This window comes from Telopea speciosissima, chromosome 7 (genome assembly GCF_018873765.1).
Source record: "Telopea speciosissima isolate NSW1024214 ecotype Mountain lineage chromosome 7, Tspe_v1, whole genome shotgun sequence".
NCBI classification, from domain to species: domain Eukaryota; kingdom Viridiplantae; phylum Streptophyta; class Magnoliopsida; order Proteales; family Proteaceae; genus Telopea; species Telopea speciosissima.
The window spans coordinates 52,666,984-52,686,464 of NC_057922.1; the positions used below are offsets into that span (position 1 = coordinate 52,666,984).

The window sequence follows — 19,481 nt, forward strand, 5'->3', positions numbered from 1 at the left end:
GCCGGGTCAGGCTTGAGGCCTTGGGCTCCGACCCTGTCTTTTTCTTCCTCTTTTTTCTTCTTTCTTCTTCTTCTTCCCAGTCTGGTCAGCCATGCATCTCCCTCCCCCCATCCCAACCCCCATGGTCAGGGCCCATCAGGGTTAGCCTGGCCTGACCCTTAGTCAGGCTTGGGCCTAACTAAGGAGACTCAAGGTTGGGCTGGGGTTTTAAAAGGCCCGGCCCAATCCAACCCTATTGCAACCCGACCTCAAACCATGCTAATCACTGTTTAAACGCAGGGGATTCAGCCATCCATTAATCCAAAATATCTTATACAATGTGGGGTATCTCAAAACTCTACAAAAAATAAGGACTTTCATTTGGAAGGTTTGCAACGATGGGGTCGCCACGGGAGCTGGTATGCTTACTCGACATATGCCCTATAGATCCATCTTGTGTCCATGTGGAGCTGAGATGGAAATTGCCGATCACCTAATGCATGATTGCCCATTTGCAAGGGATGTGTGGAATGGCAGTGCTTTACTGTACTCTCCTCCAACAAATCTAGTCCCAAAAGTTACTGATTGGCTTTGTAACTGGGACAAGAGGAAGGCGCATGAGACTTTATTTAGAACCTTGTTTCTATGTTGGTACCTGTGGTGAGCACGAAATGAAGCTGTCTTCAATGGAAAGGTATGATCCCCAATGGAGGTAATTACTCTAACTGAGAAGGCTTTTGCTGAGTTTACAATTGCATTAATGACTCCCACAACCTCTGTGAACAATTCAAAAAATGTCCAAGCAGCGACTCTACAGACCGACAGTGGAGTCCAACAGCTCATGGAGTCATGAAGATTAACTCCGATGCAACACTGCCGCAAGGGAAATTAAAAGGTGGTTTGGGTTTGATTTTCAGGGACCATAAAGGTGAACCCCAACAGGCCGTCTCGGCTCCTCAGAGCTTTGGATTTGCAATTCAAGGGGAGCTTCTTGCAATTCGATTTGCACTTACTATAGCCATTGGATCAAGCTACTCTTAAATCTACATTGAGATTGATAGCAAGGAGGCGGTGAATTTTATTCAAAGCCACAGTAGACTCCCTCATATTGATTGTGTAGCCTTAATCTCAGATATCATAAGGTTTTCACAATCTTTCGTATCTTGTTCTTTCTTATGTATTCCACAGATTGTTGCTGGTGTCCTGGTTGGGAGGGTCCTATCAATTATATGTGTGATGGATTGGCCATCATCCACTCGGTGGCTTCATGAACTTTGTCCTATCAATGTCCGATAATATCGAGATCATTAAGCTGCTAACAGACCGTGCGAAGGAACCCCCTCCTGGTCTCCGGATCATTATCGAGGATATTTTGCAATTACCAACTTACTTTGTAGAATGTAAGTTTGAGTACTTACCAAGGTCTCTCAACCATGTGGTTGACACCTTGGCACGGAAGGCTGTATCTATAGAGTGTATGACACAATGACCATTGTCCACTACGTGGATTGTCGATCTGTATAAGAAAGATATCAGGTCCATCACTCGTTCTTATAAATAGATATCTGTTTATCAAATAAAAAAACAGTTGCTGCTTGTACACACTCCTCGTATCAAAAAATTTCCCCTTTACCCAAAAAAGGAAAAGAAAGAGGAAATCCCACCAATCATAAGCCGTCCATATCAGTCCATCATCTGGGTTTCATCCCTACTTTACTTTTCCTTTTTGAGACCGACGAGATTTTACACTTTGACAAGTTAAGTTATCCACCAAAAAAAAAAAAAAAGTTATACGTGCATGATTGGATTTGGACCTCTATCATCAATAATAGACATTACACACAGAAAAGAAGAACATGCCACGTCGCATATCTCCCGTCACGGCGTCACCTGAAGCGGGAATGCCACGTGGCAGTTATCCCCGTCACCTAGACCCCACCGCAACTGGCGAAATATTTTTTAATCCCCGCGTGAAACAATGCTCGCACTTACATATATTCGTTTTTTCCTTAAAAGCAATACCACCTCGACGGCTCGACCATAAAAAAGCTAAAACCAAAATAAATTAAAAATTAATAATAATAATAATTGGGTTAATCTTCGTAATAATAAAAGATAAAGACTTTTATCCGATTGGTCACTGCATCAAAACCGAAAACTTTATCCCCTCTCGTCTCTCTCGTCTCTCTCTCTCTCTGGGTGTGTCTCTCTGTTTTTTTTTTTGATAAAAGGGTGTGTCTCTCTGTGAATTGTGATATTTTGGGGTTTGAAGTTTGATTACTTTTCTTGAACTCTCTGACTGTGATGAGATGTGCAGATCTTGGTTACCACGGGAATCATAAGAAATAAAAACGATGGAGACGATATCTTCTTTAAAAGGAGAGAATTTAGATTCTGAAAAAATAGAATTTATTTATTTATTTATTAAGGTTAATTTGGAAATGAAGAGGAAAAATCTTTTTACTTGGATTTGGATATTTAAGACATAATCTAATCAGTTCAACTCTTTTTATTTTTATTTTTTGACAGAGTTTGAATTTTTGGCTAAGAATTCAAAAGGAAATTGGTCAATGAATGATCAAAGTTTTTTAAGAAAATATTTTGATAAAAATGAAGATAAGAGCAACTGTATAGAATTTTGTTAATTGGCTGGGTATTTGGTCTGATGAGCTGGATCCACTCTTATCGGAAAGTTATTAAATAAAAAAGATAGCTAGATCAAAAACAGCTACTCATATATTTATATTTTGATTCTGTATTTTTTTTTTCTTTCTCTTATTACTTAAATAACACTACTACAGAACGTTATAGATGATGTTCTAAATGTATTTTAGCTTTTCAATTCTCTTGCATGTCTCCGAAGTTATCGACTGTTTCAGGGAATTTCAGAGAAATACAAAAAATTGATTGAGATTTCAGGGATATAGACTCTGGATTTGGAATTGGGTGTTTTCGGATGTTTACTTGGTCGTTCAATCGAGATAGAAGAAGGAAAAAAGTGATAACCCAGTTTGGTTTTCTAGTATTGATTGATGCTTCCACTGATGATTACGGATAGGCCCAGCTGAACAGATTTCCGTATGTAACCAAGACGAGAGAGAGAGAGAGAGAGAGAGAGAGAGAGAGCAGAGCAGAAGCAAGTTTGACTGTGGGTGGTTTTCAGGTACTTACATGGATAGGTCTACCCTTAAGGTTGGTGATGGGGTGTCTGATCAGTTCCCTGCCGGCCTTCGTGTTTTGGTGGTTGATGATGATCCGACTTGTCTCAAGATTCTAGAGAAAATGCTTCGGAATTGCCTCTACCAAGGTATCTCCTTTCCAAGCTGAATTGATTTTTTTTTTTTTCATTTTGTTTGAGAAAATTGTTTCTTTTTTAAAAGGTGTTCTTGGAAGAAAGTTGATTACTTATGTTCCTTGTTTATCTGTTATTTGATTCGCGGTTGGAATGGTTAAAGGATTTGGAATTTTTGAAGGACAAAGAGTATTAGGATATAACTAGTTATGAAATCAAATCAAAAGAAACTTGAGACAAATATAGTGTGTAGATTTACGAAACGCTTAATTGTTTTATTCTGCTATTTTGGTTTGACATATAACTCAAGATGTCCTGAACTTGTGTTAAAAGTGTATGGAGTTTGGTTTATCCATTAATTGATTGAATGGGTTGGTTTTTTACAGTTACCACATGTTCAAGGGCTGAGGTTGCATTGTCTATGCTTCGAGAGAGTAAAAGTAGGTTCGATATTGTTCTTAGCGACGTCCACATGCCAGACATGAATGGATTCAAGCTCCTTGAGCACATTGGGCTGGAGATGGATCTGCCAGTTATCAGTAAGTCCTCAAACTAATTTCTTCTCAACTTTTTTACCTATCATGCAAGTTTGATGCTTTTTATTTTGATATTGATAAATTCATATTTGTGATTTCTGCCATTATATGCAGTGATGTCGGCAGATGATGGAAAAGATGTTGTTATGAAGGGTGTCACTCATGGTGCATGTGATTACCTGATCAAACCGGTTCGGATTGAAGCCATCAAGAACATATGGCAGCATGTGGTTCGGAAGAGGAGAAATGAGTTGAAGGACTTCGAGCAATCAGGGAGTATAGAAGATGGTGACTGGCCCCGAAAAACATCTGATGATGCAGACTATGCATCCTCAGTAAATGAAGGGAGTTGGAAGAGTTCCAAGAAGAGGAAAGATGAAGAAGATGAAGGGGAGGATAGGGATGATACTTCCACATTGAAGAAGCCAAGGGTGGTATGGTCGGTTGAGCTTCATCAACAGTTTGTTGCTGCCGTGAACCAACTAGGCATTGACAGTATGAATTACTTACCCATGTCTTCTCCTGGTTTTGATCCCTCTTTTTCTCCTCCTCTTTGTTCCCTTTGTGCCTATAATGTATATGTAAAATTTTGTCTGACCATTTATAATTTTTCTGTGAGACTAACGTAGTGCAATTATTTTCAATTTGAAAATGTCATTTATAGTCAAACTGCTTAATGAGTTCAGGATGAAGAAAGGAAACTTAATAAGCTTCACTGCAGGAAAAAAAGAGATTTTAAAATTGTAATTCCATGTAAAATATTAAATAAAGTAATGTCAAGTCAATGGTAAATAATCAAAAGCAAAGAAACTGGTACATTTTGTTGGCTCAAAAGAATATAAACAGATTTAAGGAGAGATAACCCCTTCTGCTAACCACAACTTGTTCCTTGATCTCTTGTATTTGCTAAGGGAGGAAATGTGTGCGATCCTCGAACCTCTGTTGTACTTGTTTATGATGGCCTTTATTTATATAGCTCTTTGTCAATTTCTTTATTGAAATTGGCATGTGCTACTTGCAATAATGATTAAATGAAGGATTATTTGGATAATATTATGATAATCAGGCCAACAAGAGCTGCCTTTCATCCAAACAAGTAAAATTTTACTTGTAAATAAAAACTTTATTAGGGAAAGCATCCCAAGTCACGATAGAGTTGATGACTTGATTATTCATGCTAGAGGGCAAGCATCCTGAGTTTCTCTTTCTTATAGTAGTAGCTGCACCTGGTTTGGGTTTTGTGACTGTGACCACTTGTTAAATTTGATTAGTAAAATGAATCCTTGTCTCTCTTCCGTAAAGAAAAAATTTCTCTCCCTCTCTCTTTATTTATTTAGTTTTTTTTTTTTTTTTTTTTTGGGGGGGGAGGGGTGGGTGGGGCGCTCTTCCATAAAGAAACTTTAACATCAATTGTCATTTTTCTTTCTGTAAACTGGTTATAATTCCCCTGTCCTGGTCTTTTCTATCCTAATTATCTCAGACGGGTGATTGGTAGCCTGTCTATGTAAGAACATTTTATAGACCACAGGCAGTATTAAAATGAAGTAAAATGTGAGGAAAAAAAGAAGAAGATATGATAGGTTGTACAGTTAGGTAAAACAAATTGAATTTCTATGAGTTGCTAATTGTGATCATATGGTTGTGTCACTGAAAGTGTCCTAAAGTAATGAATCCTCAACCAATCAGCAGATCTAAATTGTGACTTAAAAGTCCTACCATCCAAACTAATTACACTCTTCTAGATCCTTGAGAAAACAGACTGCCGTGCAAGATTTGAATTATGTTTGACCAAGTGGTGGTAATCTGGCATCAATGCACCATGTGAAGTACTTTTGCTTTCGCCCACATCTAAGTTGCATGAATATTAGGAATTTCGACCTCTGCCTAAAACACGGGAATTACCTATTGTGGTGAGAACAAATCTAGTTATCTCATGTTAAACCTTATCTCACAATATTGAGAAGTCACCCTTAACTAATAAAAAAAATCTAAACAGAGTGCTATTGTTTTAAGCACACACAAGTTAAGTCTACACTTAAATTCTAATATTTGTATTGGTAAAAGAATTTCTTCAACATCTGATGGGCACATATTCTGAAAGCATGAACAATTGATATCTGTGTGGTTAATATGGAATTTTTATGTATTATATATATTAGCATGTATATAAAAGCTACATTGTAGATTATCTAAAATCAACATAGTAGAAGGTCTATTGGTCTTATACAATAAAAGATTAAGTGCTTAAACAAATAATTAAAATTTGGATTGGTAAAAGAAAGCTACTCAGTGATATTACTGAACATTCTATAGGCTCCCATAGTTCAGAAATCCAGAAACAAATCAAGGAAAAGTTACATAATCTGTTTAAAAAAAAATGGAGACAAAGGAAAAAGGTGTAGATTTACCCAATAGGTAGCTAAGTTCTGGAAAAGGTGTAGATTTACAAATTGGACCAAAGTACCATAAAACCACCATTGAAATGTTTAAACTTCGTAGATCAATGAGCTATGGTGGAATTCTTATCATAAAGTAGGATAATGATGGAAAAGAGGATAAAAAGAGGGATTTTATACTCCGTCCCTTCTTGAAATTTACTCTTAATGTGAACTGTGAAGGTCTAAGAGAAGTAACTGAATTCCAAATGATAGAAACCTACTGCTATCAAACCGAGGTTCTTCAAAGACCTTGAATTATTAAGTGAGAAAAGGAGTAGATGGATCAGTTGGAAGACGTAAAGCATGCCTTGTTGCCAAAGGTTTTGCCCAGGAATCTTAAATTGACTGTAAACAGATCTTGAGTCTAGTTCTTTTGTACAACACAGTTCAACTAATACGTTTGAATTGAATCTATCAATGTTAGCCAGATAAAACTATTATCAGTCCTAAGGGGATTGGTTTTCAAAATCTGTACCAATTTTATTTAGTAACATTTAAGAATTTCAGTATGTTAGTATTTTTGCAGCTTTTCTAGGGAAATGCAAGACGTAAGGGCTGTCCAAGGTGCCTTTCTAGTTTTAAATTTTATTTGTCAATGCAGAGGCTGTTATGAAATTGATGACCATTTATTTGGTTATGCTTTCTGTTGATTTACTGTATTTAACTGGTCTTAATCATCGTTCTTTGTCGAAATTTGTGTGTCATGGTGCAGAGGCTGTTCCTAAGAAAATTCTGGAGCTGATGAATGTCCCTGGGCTCACTAGAGAAAATGTTGCCAGCCACCTTCAGGTATAGCTGCAGTTCTGTTTGATAGACTTGTTATCCATGGATCACACTGTATTGCATCTCCTTTATGCTGTATTATTCTAATTTAGTGTTTTTCTCTGGTGAAGACTCATGTTTGCAATCATATGGTACAGAAATATCGTTTGTATCTTAGAAGGTTAAGTGGAGTAAACACGCCTTTCATGAGTTCACAAGAAGCAAATTTCAGGTCAATGTCTTCACTTGATGGGCTCGATCTCCAAGCTTTTGCTGTCTCAGGTCAACTCCCACATCAGAGTCTTGCAACACTACAGGCAGGGTTTACAAGGACGACTACCTCCACTGGGATAAGCATGCCTATTGTAGATCAGAGAAACATATTTAATTCTGAAATATCAAAGTTAAGATTTGGATCTGGGCAACAACTATGCAACAGTGGTGAGCAAGTGAGCCTACTGCCAGGACTCCCAACCAGCATGGAACCAAAACAGCTACCTCATCTGCCCCAGTCAGTCCAATCATTTGGTGGTGTTGGTTTGCAAGTCAGTGAGGGAACATCAACCTTTCTAAATATGCCGACATCTCTCGGAACGACCTTGTCGAACCATGTGCATGGTATACATGGTAACCATGGTAGTCCTTTGATGATACAGATGACTCAAACCCAGTCAAGGACGCCATCATTGAATGAGATGGCAGGTGGTCATACTTCAAGGATCCAATCAACCGTTGGGCAACAAATATTCTCAAATGAGATTTCGGGTCAGGTCTTGGAAAGAAAAAAGACCAATATAAATGGTAAAAGTGCAGCATACAACCCTGTTTCCCAAGCCTCTTCAGTGGTTGATTTTTCAATGAACCACATGATAGAACTGCCTGGAAATGGTATTCCTCTTGCAAGTGGTACTGAGGTACCTCCACTCACATCTACAGGAATATTTCAAGAAGGGGGAAACGTGGGATTAAAAGGATCAAGAGGCTTTGCTCCTAGATATGATATATTTAATGAGCTACGTCAGTTCAAAACCCAAGACTGGGAATTACAGAATGTGGGTCTGAATTTTGAGGCCTCTCAACATCTCAACTCCATCATTCAAAGCAACACAAACCACACACCATCAGTTCTGGCTAGCCAAGGGTTTGCTTCTAGCCAGAAAAATGGACAGAGCATGAATATGCATGTTGTTGGCAATGCAGTGAACTCCTATGAAGAAGCAAATGGACATGGGAACACGCAAAACAGTGGTCAAAGGTCTAACAATCCTCTGATGGAAAATTCATTTAGAGTGAAGTCTGAAGCAATACCTGATTTGAGCTGTGAGACTGTACTTACTCCTGATCACCTTGGTCAGGATGACCTCATGAGTGCACTTCTCAAACAGGTCAGTTTCTGTAGCTACTACCTGATTGCAGTTTAATTTCCTAACCTTCAGTTCTAGTTTTTTTTTTGGATAATAATCTGATATCTAGTCTCACAACTCCCTCTTTTTTTAAAAAAAATAAAAAACAGCAGCAAGGATTTGGGCTGGTTGAAAGTGACTATAACTTCGATGGATATACCATGGACAATATTCCAGTGTAGAAGATGGCCCTTATCTCCATGGTAGCAGTGCTAATGTGTATAGTTTCTTTTATGGATGTATTACTTTGTCTCATTTTCTGTCAAAGGAAGGAGGTTTGAAGTTTTATCTCTCCATGGACCAGGGTTGCTCTGTTTTTATTTGCACAGTTATGCTGTGAATTTAAAGAATCAAGTTACATCATGCAACAATGTGGTGGAGCTTGAAGTTTATCTGGTATGGATCCAATATCCTGGGAAATGTTCTGTAGGAAACAGCTGCATGATATAGAAAGGTGGTGTACATGCAAAATTTTGATTGCTTAAAGTATCTAAAACTAACAAGAAAGTTTTAATTTTAGAGAGAAGGTTTTGAAGTTGAGTGTGGGTTTCCATAATTGCTAGTTTAGAGATGAAGGATTCCGAGGCCTCCACAAGTTTGTGGTGGAGATGGGAATCTTTTGTAACTCAGATAACACACTAGGTTTGTTCTTTAGGTATTGAGTTTGATGTACAGATTCAATTTGATTGCTGAAGACATGAATATTGATTTTCTCTGTAGGTCATTTCTTGTATTTACTGTACTGGGGGAGACTTTAGATTTTGATTTTCTGCTGTTGGTGATGATTTATGCTCGTCTAATAATATGGTCTTTTAAGACATTTATTTTTGTTGCTCTAGTTATTTTAATTGTGTCACGGTTTCAGTAATTGTTTGTTCTTTTAGCGAGGTGTTAAGGAAGATCTAAGGGGTGTGGTCTAATGCTGCTTACCAGGTCAAGATATCAGCTCATATCTGTTGTGTGCTTTTGCCCAATATGAGTAACACTGGGCACCCTCTCTAATGTAGTTGACAAGGAATCGCCTAGGCGCCTTGGTCACCTTGCATCCAGCTCCCCCCCCCCCTCCAACGCCTTGGGTCGTCTCTGAAAGTCTTCATACTGGGGAAAACTTGAATGAGTTGATTATAGCGCATACATTAGTCAATAAGTGGTCTATCTTGACCATTGTAATTTTGGTGTGGGTTCACATCCAGCAATCGGTGGGACCTTGCAAAGAGATGCTCTGAAAGAGAGATCAGCCCAGCCACCGCCACCTCTCTTTGCATGGCCAAATAGACACCAATAATAATCTTCAGATAACAAATGAATAGACACTAAACTATCCGAGATGATGTGATCAACATTATTTGAACTTGCAAGATGGATTATATCATTATATGCAATTATACAAATTCAGAAGTCAATGGTATGGAAGTCATTATGAACTAGAATGACCTATTTCAATATTTCATGTAATCAATGAGAAAGCAAGTAATTTGAAATTTAGTCATTTATGGTTGTTGGAAATGAATACGATAACATGGAGGAGGATTGCAGCCCTACCAGTGTATCTTGGCTTGCTATATATCCTTGTAGAGAAGAAAGACTGTTACTTGTAAGCTTCTTATTTTCCTAACATATATGGTTAATCCAAATTATGCATTCTTTGTTGCAACTCTCTGTCTTTTGGTGCTATTGACTCATTGAAAGTTGAAACAGGAATCGGATGAATTATGCTTTGTGTTGAAAACTAAAGTAAATAAACAGAAAAATGAGAAACAAACAAATTCAACATGGTTTGGTTGAAGATGCCTACATCCCGGGATGGAAAAGGGAAGAAATGTTAAGATAGTTTAAACCATGGTCTGTTTCTTTTTCTTGGGCCGATGTCGTTCCGACATTGATTGTCGCTTGCCCGACGTTGGCCAGAGAGTGTTATTTGTCGGGGTTTGTCAGAAACCAAGCCGGCTTGGATGACTCTTTGTTCGACGCTGGGTGTCAGTTTCCAGCGTTAACTAGCTTGTCGCCGGTGCTGGTGTTTCTTCTTTGTGTGCCGTCCAACATTCATTGAGTACCGGTCATGGACAATTTCTTAGTGTCTTTTTGGATAGACACATCCCTTAGGAAGGGTATTTCGAAGGGATATATCTCCTCTATATATAGAAGACGTTTTTGAACACTTTGTATGATGAATTACAAGTATTATTCACACCCTCTGTTATCCATATACTCTGCTCACATTCTCTCTTGAGTTTGCCTCTTTATTCACTGTTTTGAGAGATTCTTCTATTCTATCCCTTTGGTTGATTGAGCACAATCCGAAAGTGTCCCGACATGGCCCAGTAAGTGAGTGCAATTACTACTGGAGGGGCTGGCAGGGCTGTTTTATCTTGGTGGCTGATTCACAAAAACCCTCTTGCACCATAGGAGGCATCTACAGTTGATCGGTGACACAACTCAGCCCCACCGATTCCTTGATTGTCATCATGTATTTACAGGTTCGTGTCACAATGTAAATGCTTGAAATCATCTTCAACCTTAGTTGGTCTGTAACTCAGATAAGTAATCTACACCCTCTTGTTACATGTAGTTTTGTGTATGATTTGGAGGATATAATTTCCAACAGAGGAGCAGAGGGTATTGTCAAACCCAAAGCACCAAGCATATAAAGGATCCAAGTAAGTTCAGACATTGGGTGGAAGCAAAGGAGCAATACGCTTCAGAGCTAGAGCATGACTGGTGGGTTGCTTCTTTGCACTCCAGGAGACACAATTGGTTCCAAGACAGACAACATAACCACTTGTTGAATGTCTTATTATCAGAGTATCCATCCCAGTCGGTATCAGCAAGTGTAGTATAACTTTTATAATGTAGAAATAGAAAAGGGAGTTCCATGTGCCTAAAACTTTGTGTCCAACTGGAAGTAGGGAAGTCCTTCCAATAAAGTATTTTGAGATCATAGGCTCAGCATCAATAACTATAGATAACATAACGTAGAAGGTGGTTCCATTTCATCCTGTTATTCAGCTCTGGATGGCAACAATGGAAAACTGGACCCATAGATGGTTGTCCGTCAGTAGACAACGAAGAAGTGGAGTTAACAACACAGTGAGGCATGACATCTTTCATGAAAAGATGCAAATACCTATTTCATTTAGTTCTTTTACCAAACACATTACGACCATTCTATGAAATTTAACAAAAAGCATTCATATAATAGCATAGAAATTTGAACTTATGAGAGTATAATCAAGTAACCCTTGTATTACTAATCCACAAAATTAAGATACTGTAGTTCAGATTACCATGCACAGAAGTGGTCACAGGAGATGCCCCCCCCACATAAGAATAGACTAATTCAAATTGTTCAGAATGAATCATATTATCTAAACTGAAACAGTAGCTTAATAGGTTTCCTCATCTGACAAGACTCACAGAAAAGATTTTTGAAACCATGTAAGATGATGATGATGACACTTTTCACTTCCATAATGACTCTCTCTCTACACACAAATAAGGAAGCAGTAGATGTGTATCACCTGCATATATATAGATATAGCATCCGGCCTCACCCTCAGGGAGTCCCTCCCTACCTTTAATGTTTATAGTTCTTAGGTAGGTATGTTTCAGATTGGGGTGATGGCCCTATGTGAACAGTAACTTGGAAAATGGGTGAACTGTGTCGAGGGTGGAGTTAAAGGCAGCAAAATTAAATTGGAGTTAATAAAGGACTGGACCCAAAAGAGTGCTTGGAGTTCAATGGTGAAAGAAGAAGGGAAATAAATAAAGGAATACTCTAAGAAAGAAAGTGGTCGGCCATGTTTGGATCATTGGATGGTGGATGGTCCCCTCACCTTCCATAATCTAGATACCACTGATCTGAGTCTGAGCTGTGTTGTTTCCTAGCTGTAAAGGGTAGGTTTGATCCTATACAGCTTCTCTTTTTGGTCTTAGCTTTCATCTCCTTCACGTGTTTCCTCCCTCTTTGTATTCATTCATCCAAGTCTCCAAAGGTCAACCATAAAAACTTTCCAACAAAAAACAATAATAAAAATTAGGAAAATGATCTCCATAGTCTACACTGACAGTGTGGGGATATTTTTCCATGCCCTCTCACATCTGGATCATTTGTTGCGATCTACACTGACTGTCTCTCTCCTCCCTGACACGTAGGTTCTCTTATTTGACGAAACTGTTCCCCCACTGTGATTGGTATGACATGGAAGATTCTCCCACACTGTGGAAGAGGGTTCATGACGCTAGTGTGGGAGGAATCTCCCATGCAAACTAATAGCAACATGGAGAACAATATCGTTCATATGGGACCCATATGGTCACGAAAGGAAAGGGAAAACAATAAAAAAAAAAACCCTTAACCTTATGTGAGAGGGCGGTAATACAATGCCTTCGTGAGAACTTTTCCCCGAATATTATAGAAACTATATGATGTACATCCATGCTGCTTCAAAAGCTCAAAAACTAAACCTATATGTATCCTCAAATCTATCTATGTTAGACTTTTATTTTTTTCCAAAAATTCTTGGAGAAGTTATATTGCTTAGTTTTGCATTGAATCTGGAAGAGAAACTTGGGTATCAAGAGAATTGCATCTCAGATCCTATGTAAAATGGAGTATGCTAATTCCCAGTTGTTTACACTTTTAGTATCCAAACTGAACTGCAAAAGAAGTCTAAAACCACTGGAGACTAAAAAGTTTAATGGTAGAGAGAGAGTTCAATGTCTTTTCCTATACATGCAACACACTTGATTGCTTGATTTGGAGAACTCTTAATTCTATTTTATGTAAAAGTGCCAAATCTTTTCTATTCTAAGATGGATTCTAGAACTTAATTAGTTTATAGCTCTTGTAATGGGCATGCTAGCAGTTCTGTGTTTATTTCTCTTCTCTTCACATGAAATGACCTTTGATTTTCTCCTATGTGTTTAATAGACAAATAGTTTGATAAGGTCCCTGATACCATATCGAAAGCGAAATATCCTTTGTGATGTCCACTCAAAACAATTTTACGGCAATGAACAGCTCTCCACCTGGTTTGATGTATCCTTTAACAGTTTAACCGTTGAGGGCAACATTTAGAGAGAGATCTTCCACCAAAGCATTGATGTAAACTGTTTTGTTTTGTTTTGTTTTTTGTTTTTTGTTTTTGTGGGTGGGGAAGGGGTGGTGGTGGTTGGAATAATAATTATCATTTCTCTCATGGAAAAGAGATATGTCTTCTTCTTTAAAATTGATTTTCACATGTTCTATTTAAACTGAATTTAATTTAATTGGAGAAGGAGAAGAAACAACTTATAAACTAAAGAATTGAAGGTATTTCTAATTAACTAGTAGAACATACATTTTACGGTTGAAGGTATTTCTAATTAACTAGTAGAACATACATTTTACGGGTTGGTTGGATTTATAATTATCATTTCTCCCGTGGAAAAGTAATAACTCTTCTATTAAAAAAAAAATGATTTTCATCTTTTCTTCCTAAACTGAATTTAATTGGCTAAGAGGGAGAAGATGACAACTAAATTTAAATTTAATTATACACCTATCCATGTATTTTTAGTCTTAAATTTATATTCAATTATTTTTTTAAAAATACTTTTATGAATGAATTTTCAAAGGTTTATTTAGACATGCGATTGACTCCATTGAACTAACATTTTATAGCAAACAAGTTTAATTGAACTCATAAAATTTAGACCCCATCTGATCTATCATGTGGCAAATAATAGAGCTATATAAGAAGGTTATTCTATGTGGGTTGTGCATGAAAACAAGAATTCTGTATTTTAGATTTGTTTTGAGAGAGGAAATTATAATTCTTTGATTGTTGACAATCGTATAGGCCATAATGTACAAAGAGTACCACGAACGTGCAAGAGAGTACATTATATGAATGGCCCAAACATAGTCCAACAATGTTTGATTGATGTAAACCATAAAGGACATTGGATACCCATAACGTGCCCCCACGGCCCCACTCACCATTGAGGAAAGAATGGATGCTTTCCTTTGAGCTTTTGGCCAATCTCCTTTTTCCACTATTTTTATTGTTTTTTAACTTTTTTTTTTTAATTTTTAGGTAGAAGGTTCTCTAAGTAAGTTGCAGGGTAGGATATGCTAGCACCTCTGTGTTTATCTCTATTTTCTTTACATGAAAGAATTTCTTTGTCTTCGTATATACAATACTATTTTGTCGCTCAGAGAAACATTCTCTCTTCATTTTTTTTTTAATGAAAGTTGCCTACCTTGGTTTGGTAAAGGTTGTCTTCGTGTTCACAAGTATATATCCTTGTCAAGCCCAAACATTTGTTTCATCGTAAAATAATTTTAAAAGAGAGAGTGGTCTATACGCCTACTTGTATTGGTAACTCCCCATACCAAGTCAAAAGATACATGGGACGAAGTGTCTTACGATTCGTATACAATGGATCTAGATGGTTAGGGACAAAAGAGAATATCAAAGAGTGTTAGAGAGAAGAGAGAATATGAGAATACATGTATGTACTACCGGTATTGTATACATTATTTTCTATATAACTCTTTTTACTGGTATTGTATACATTATTTTCTGTATAACTCTTTTGGATCTTTTTAATCCACTCCAAACACGTGACTCAACGATTCAAACAACCTCTAAACTCTCACCAAGTATTCATAACCGCCCCCCCCCAAAAAAAAAAAAAAAAAAAAAAAAACTCTCACAAGCATTTACTAGTTAATTAAATAATTATTATTAAATAAGTTAGAGCCTGGTCGTAGTGGTGTCTGGTGTGTGTTGGTCTTGAGTTTGAGACCCTTCCCCTATCACCTGCATCAAATCAGGTCTTTTCTGAAATAAGTGTTGATCTTTCGTGGGCCCTTCCTGGTCCCTTGCGGGTCTGTTGTCTTGGCCCCTTCATGGGTCTGTCTCTAATGGGTTAAATGCTAACACTCCCCTCACCCCCTGTCAAAAAAAACAAAAAACAGAAGCCTGGTCTCCACTCCATTTGGCAATGGGAATGGATCATATAGATTTAACAAAATTGATGAGTTGGCAGGAACATGATAGCCGGGAACCCAAAGGTGTGACAAGTCATATCATAGGACCACAAATCATTGGTTGTAGTTCTAATTCTCCAAGAAACTTCTTGTTGCACAAGACTCTTCCCTCCTTCAATTCCCCCATATCATTATTAGTCCATCAGACACACCCTCCATGGCCAAAGCGCACTCACAGTGACAAAGTGATTAATTAGAATATGAATTTGTGAAGAAAACAAGGGGTGATTAGAAATATAAATCTAAAAGACCATATTATTTATTTGGAGTCGCTTTCCTCCCCTTTTTTCCTTTCCTTCCTCCCCTCCCTACCACTTTTACATCAAAGTATTCCGTAATAGATTTTCTTCCACCAAAAAGTATGCAAAGAAAGAGCAAAAAGGAAAAACAAAGAAGAGCAAGAGCAAGGACATGAGCATAGCAGGCATCCACGTGGAACCAAGTGATTAATTAACAATATATCTAATAAAGATGAAATATGGAATATATATAAGATATAGTGATTTTAAAATCCCAATATGGTAAAAAGAAGGCTTTTGCCTGCTGATTTCATGGATCCTGAGTCGAGAGTCCAGACACACAGAAACTGGCACAAAATTAAATTACCAGTATCTCACACCCAGTAAAACCGAAATTCTTATCCCATGTTAATGCCGAGTATGAGTACCATACGCCTCATATGCCGGGGATACATGACCAAACATCGATCTCTTGTCCTATAAATATTATATACTGTGGGGCTGGAGTACTGCAGCCTTGACCATGAAAAGGAAAGGAATCAATTCTCATCACCATTACGTATTTGGTCATTGACAGCTTTGGACATTTCCTACTCCCAGACAATCTATACGAAAATGAGAGCTTCGGACCACTTGCTAACCCCAAAAACCAATCCATGCCACCACGCCCCCGACCATTTCTTTGATCCATGGTTATTAATTTCAGTATCAAGATCCCATATATATTCTCAGGAATCGCCTGTTTGCAGTATGCCCTCAATTTTAATTAAAAAAAAAAAAAACCAAAAATTGAATTTCCTAGACACATTTATCCTAGATAAGAACTGTCGGTCCACCACCGGTACAGTATCAGCCAAGTATCAACCTCACCCGATATGGGCTGTTATGGCTAATTTGAGACAAGCCCCCAATTGGAACACTTTTTTGCATTGGTGCGCGCAAAGGGAGAGGAGGGTAACAGCAGGGCACGCACGCCGACACTGTGCCCAGCCTCAGCCTGTGTGTCTATCTTTCTCCACATCCCTGTGGATATGATGATTCTCCTGTCCTGCTCATCCTACCTTCATTGGACACAGCAAACAACAACTAACTTACCTGGAGCTGGCAGCGTGCCCAATCCTTACCCTTATCGGTGGGTGGATATATATGAAAAAGGTTCTCTGACAGCTGGCATAATATGACACATTAGCATAACCGTGTCCGACTCTTTCTTTCTTCAATGCCCTTCAATATATGATGATGCCCTTTTAGGTGGGCTTCTCTACTCTACGCCACTTGCTCAGAACCCTCCCCTTAAAAATATTTGAACAAAGGTCGAACGAAGAAGGTTCAGCCACCATTTGGGGTTTTAATTTATGTTCCCAAAATACCCCGCCCATTTAAAGCCGCCGCCTCGGTCCTTATAATTTTATTTGAAAAATCTTTGATTTATGTTTCTCATTCACAGGTCAGAGTGATTCACTTTGGACAGGTTGACCCACACCACCTCGCTGGCCATTTTCTGTGCTGGGAAAAACCAAATTTGACAGTAATTTTTAATACAGTACTAAAGGTCAAGTCTGTCATTTCAACATGAAATCCCAGTTGTGCTGGGACTCCCATTGCTCGTGAGTTTCAATAGTCTTCTGGTTTCAGTGACATACACTCCTCCTCCTCCTCCTCTCGGCTCACTCATCCAGTCATCCACATCCAACCACAACAAAATTATCTAAAATTTTACAGGAAAATAAATAATCTTATTTATATATATAAAAGAAGGAGCGAGCAATCCGAAGAAAACAATTGAATTTGAATATCCTGTACCCTTTTTTTTTCTCGTTATTTTCAGAGGCACGAATAATAAAATAGAATACAAATATCGCCTGAGCAAAGTTTTTTTTAACAAATTAGAGAGAAAAAAAAAAAAAATTAATAATTTAAGAAAAATGAGTAAGTCATAAGGGACGAAAACGGTGGGAGCAATTAAAAAGAGAATGAGAACAAAAATAAAAATAAAAGGGAGAAACATTCCACCTGTAGGAATTTACCGGCGACGGGCAACCACCTAATGCGACGGAATAATAGGCCACGGGCGTCCGTAGAGGTCGTATGGGGCCCAGAGTGCATCCAAAGGACAAGGGCGGTTCGAGTCGAGTCTAAGCCAAGGCTTGCCGCTTCCGCTCCAGTGCAAGAGGCTGACCGGACCTGGATGAAGATCACGACAACTACCCTTGACGTTATCCCCTCCAAGCCCGTGCTGGTTCCACCTGTGTTCAATCGGCGCCACGTGTCCAGCGAATACCAACAGGAACGGCGGCAACGATCCAAGCTCGTAAATCCGTCCATTTTTCTGAATCTCCATCCACCGCTCTATCCTCTTCGTGTACCCAAACCTTCTCCACTTCACCAGATCCATCACCATCACTCCCGTGTTGAAGTAACATGGTTTCCTCCCTGCGAACGCGCTCGAGAACCGCTTATCTGACCAGAAATTCCCCGTGAAATACTTGGTGAAGTTCGCATGGCAGTATTCCGGTGCGCCTACGGCCCTCGGACCAAGCTCCGTCTCCCATAGCTTCGCAACATCATCCACAACCACGAGATCAGAATCCAGGTAAATCACTCGCCGAACGCACGGCTCCAGGATATCTGCAAGGTAATTCCTCGCGTAATTCAGCGGCTGTTCCAGCGCTTGCCGCACGGAAGTCGAGATCAGGTTTCTCACAATCTCTGGATCGAAGTAATACACCTTGAACTTCAACTGCGGAAAAGTAGAACGTACTAGGGTTTCAAGTTTCGTCTCCGAGACAAGGAAATGGAAGAAGATATTCTCGGGGCAGATGGAATGTTGCAGGACGGAATGAACGGCGGCGATGGAGCCGCGGAGGTACTCGACGTCGAGTGTGATGGCGATATGGACAAGATAAGGGTCGCAGACGGTTATTTTGCCGGAGGTTCTGGTGTCGGCAGAACTGCATTCCTCCGCATTGCGAAATGTCGAGGCTTTTCTGAAGGAAAACCGATTCAAGGAATTGAGTGGCGAAGTATGGCCATGTAACCGGAGGTATCCATCGAAATGAGAGGATCTGATGGCTTCGGCGGGAGGGAAAGATTGGAGAGACGGAGATAAGACGATCATGACCATTGCTGCGGAGAAGAAACCGGACAACCTCATGATCCAGAGCATCTTGACTCGGTAATCTTCTCCGCCCCTTCTCTTCTTCTTCTTCCTCTTCGATTTGAAATCAAAGGGATCCGCGAATCTAGAAGATAGGTAGACCACGAGAGACGCAAGGGGTGCCTTGAAGTCCGCCAGCCTGAGAAAAGTTGGGATGAGAGAGAGAGAGGAGTGGCGGTGGGAATCAGGGGTTCCTCTTTCAAAAATCGAACTCCGTGCAGACGAAGCAAACACGTAGAGGGAAAGTGAGATGAAAGGTACAAAGCCTAAAGGGTAGAGAATCCATGGAGGAGGAGGAGGAGGAGGAGGAGGGAGGCGCAGAGTGCAGGAGAGGGTCGGCAGAGGCCCTTAGTGCTAGTGTGCGCTGTAGTCCTCCTGTATTTTGTTTCTTCTTCTGCTGCTGCTGCTGCGTTCCCCCCTCTCTCTCTCTCTCTCTCTCTCTTCTTCTCTCTCTGTTGGGGGAAGCTGAACCAGAGCAGAAGTAAGAAACCTTTTCCTTTCCCAGCTTTGCTTTATTTTTTTGCCCACCGTAGAACACTTGGGGGAAATAATAAGCATAATGGTTACATAATATAAACCTAATCATAATTAATATAAGAAAATGCATAATATAATATAATTAAGGGAATTATTAAAGAA

The 19,481-nt window shown here is 39.0% G+C and overlaps 2 protein-coding genes across 5 annotated transcripts; one reads left to right on the plus strand and one right to left on the minus strand.

Moving 5' to 3' along the window:
• The first annotated feature begins 3,164 nt into the window (after nt 1-3,164).
• LOC122669637 (two-component response regulator ARR2-like) lies at nt 3,165-9,143 on the plus strand. Of its 4 annotated transcripts, none has more exons than XM_043866440.1 (6): nt 3,165-3,286; nt 3,658-3,810; nt 3,922-4,302; nt 6,958-7,034; nt 7,139-8,392; nt 8,521-9,143. In XM_043866440.1, exons 1-6 carry the CDS (start codon nt 3,262-3,264, stop codon nt 8,590-8,592), a joined length of 1,962 nt encoding a protein of 653 aa, XP_043722375.1. In that variant the 5' UTR covers nt 3,165-3,261; the 3' UTR covers nt 8,593-9,143. The 4 variants fall into 4 exon arrangements, with proteins under 4 accessions (XP_043722375.1, XP_043722377.1, XP_043722378.1 ...); XM_043866442.1 differs by having other exon boundaries at nt 8,524-9,143; XM_043866443.1 differs by having other exon boundaries at nt 7,166-8,392.
• Nucleotides 9,144-17,659: 8,516 nt separating this feature from the next.
• On the minus strand, nt 17,660-19,171 carry LOC122669308 (probable galacturonosyltransferase-like 7). Its single transcript, XM_043866056.1, has one exon. It carries the CDS (start codon nt 18,849-18,851, stop codon nt 17,730-17,732), a length of 1,122 nt encoding a protein of 373 aa, XP_043721991.1. The 5' UTR covers nt 18,852-19,171; the 3' UTR covers nt 17,660-17,729.
• Between the last annotated feature and the right edge of the window lie 310 nt (nt 19,172-19,481).

What these genes read in the sequence shown, in the direction of transcription:
- LOC122669637 (XM_043866440.1), top strand. Translation starts at nt 3,262, where the DNA reads ATGCTTCGGAATTGCCTCTACCAAG. An exon ending in ATGTTGCCAGCCACCTTCAG is followed by an intron (nt 7,035 to 7,138) that starts GTATAGCTGCAG and finishes TCTCTGGTGAAG; the next exon opens with ACTCATGTTTGCAATCATAT. An exon ending in TGAGTGCACTTCTCAAACAG is followed by an intron (nt 8,393 to 8,520) that starts GTCAGTTTCTGT and finishes AATAAAAAACAG; the next exon opens with CAGCAAGGATTTGGGCTGGT.
- LOC122669308 (XM_043866056.1), bottom strand. Translation starts at nt 18,851, where the DNA reads ATGCTCTGGATCATGAGGTTGTCCGGTTTCTTCTCCGCAGCAATGGTC.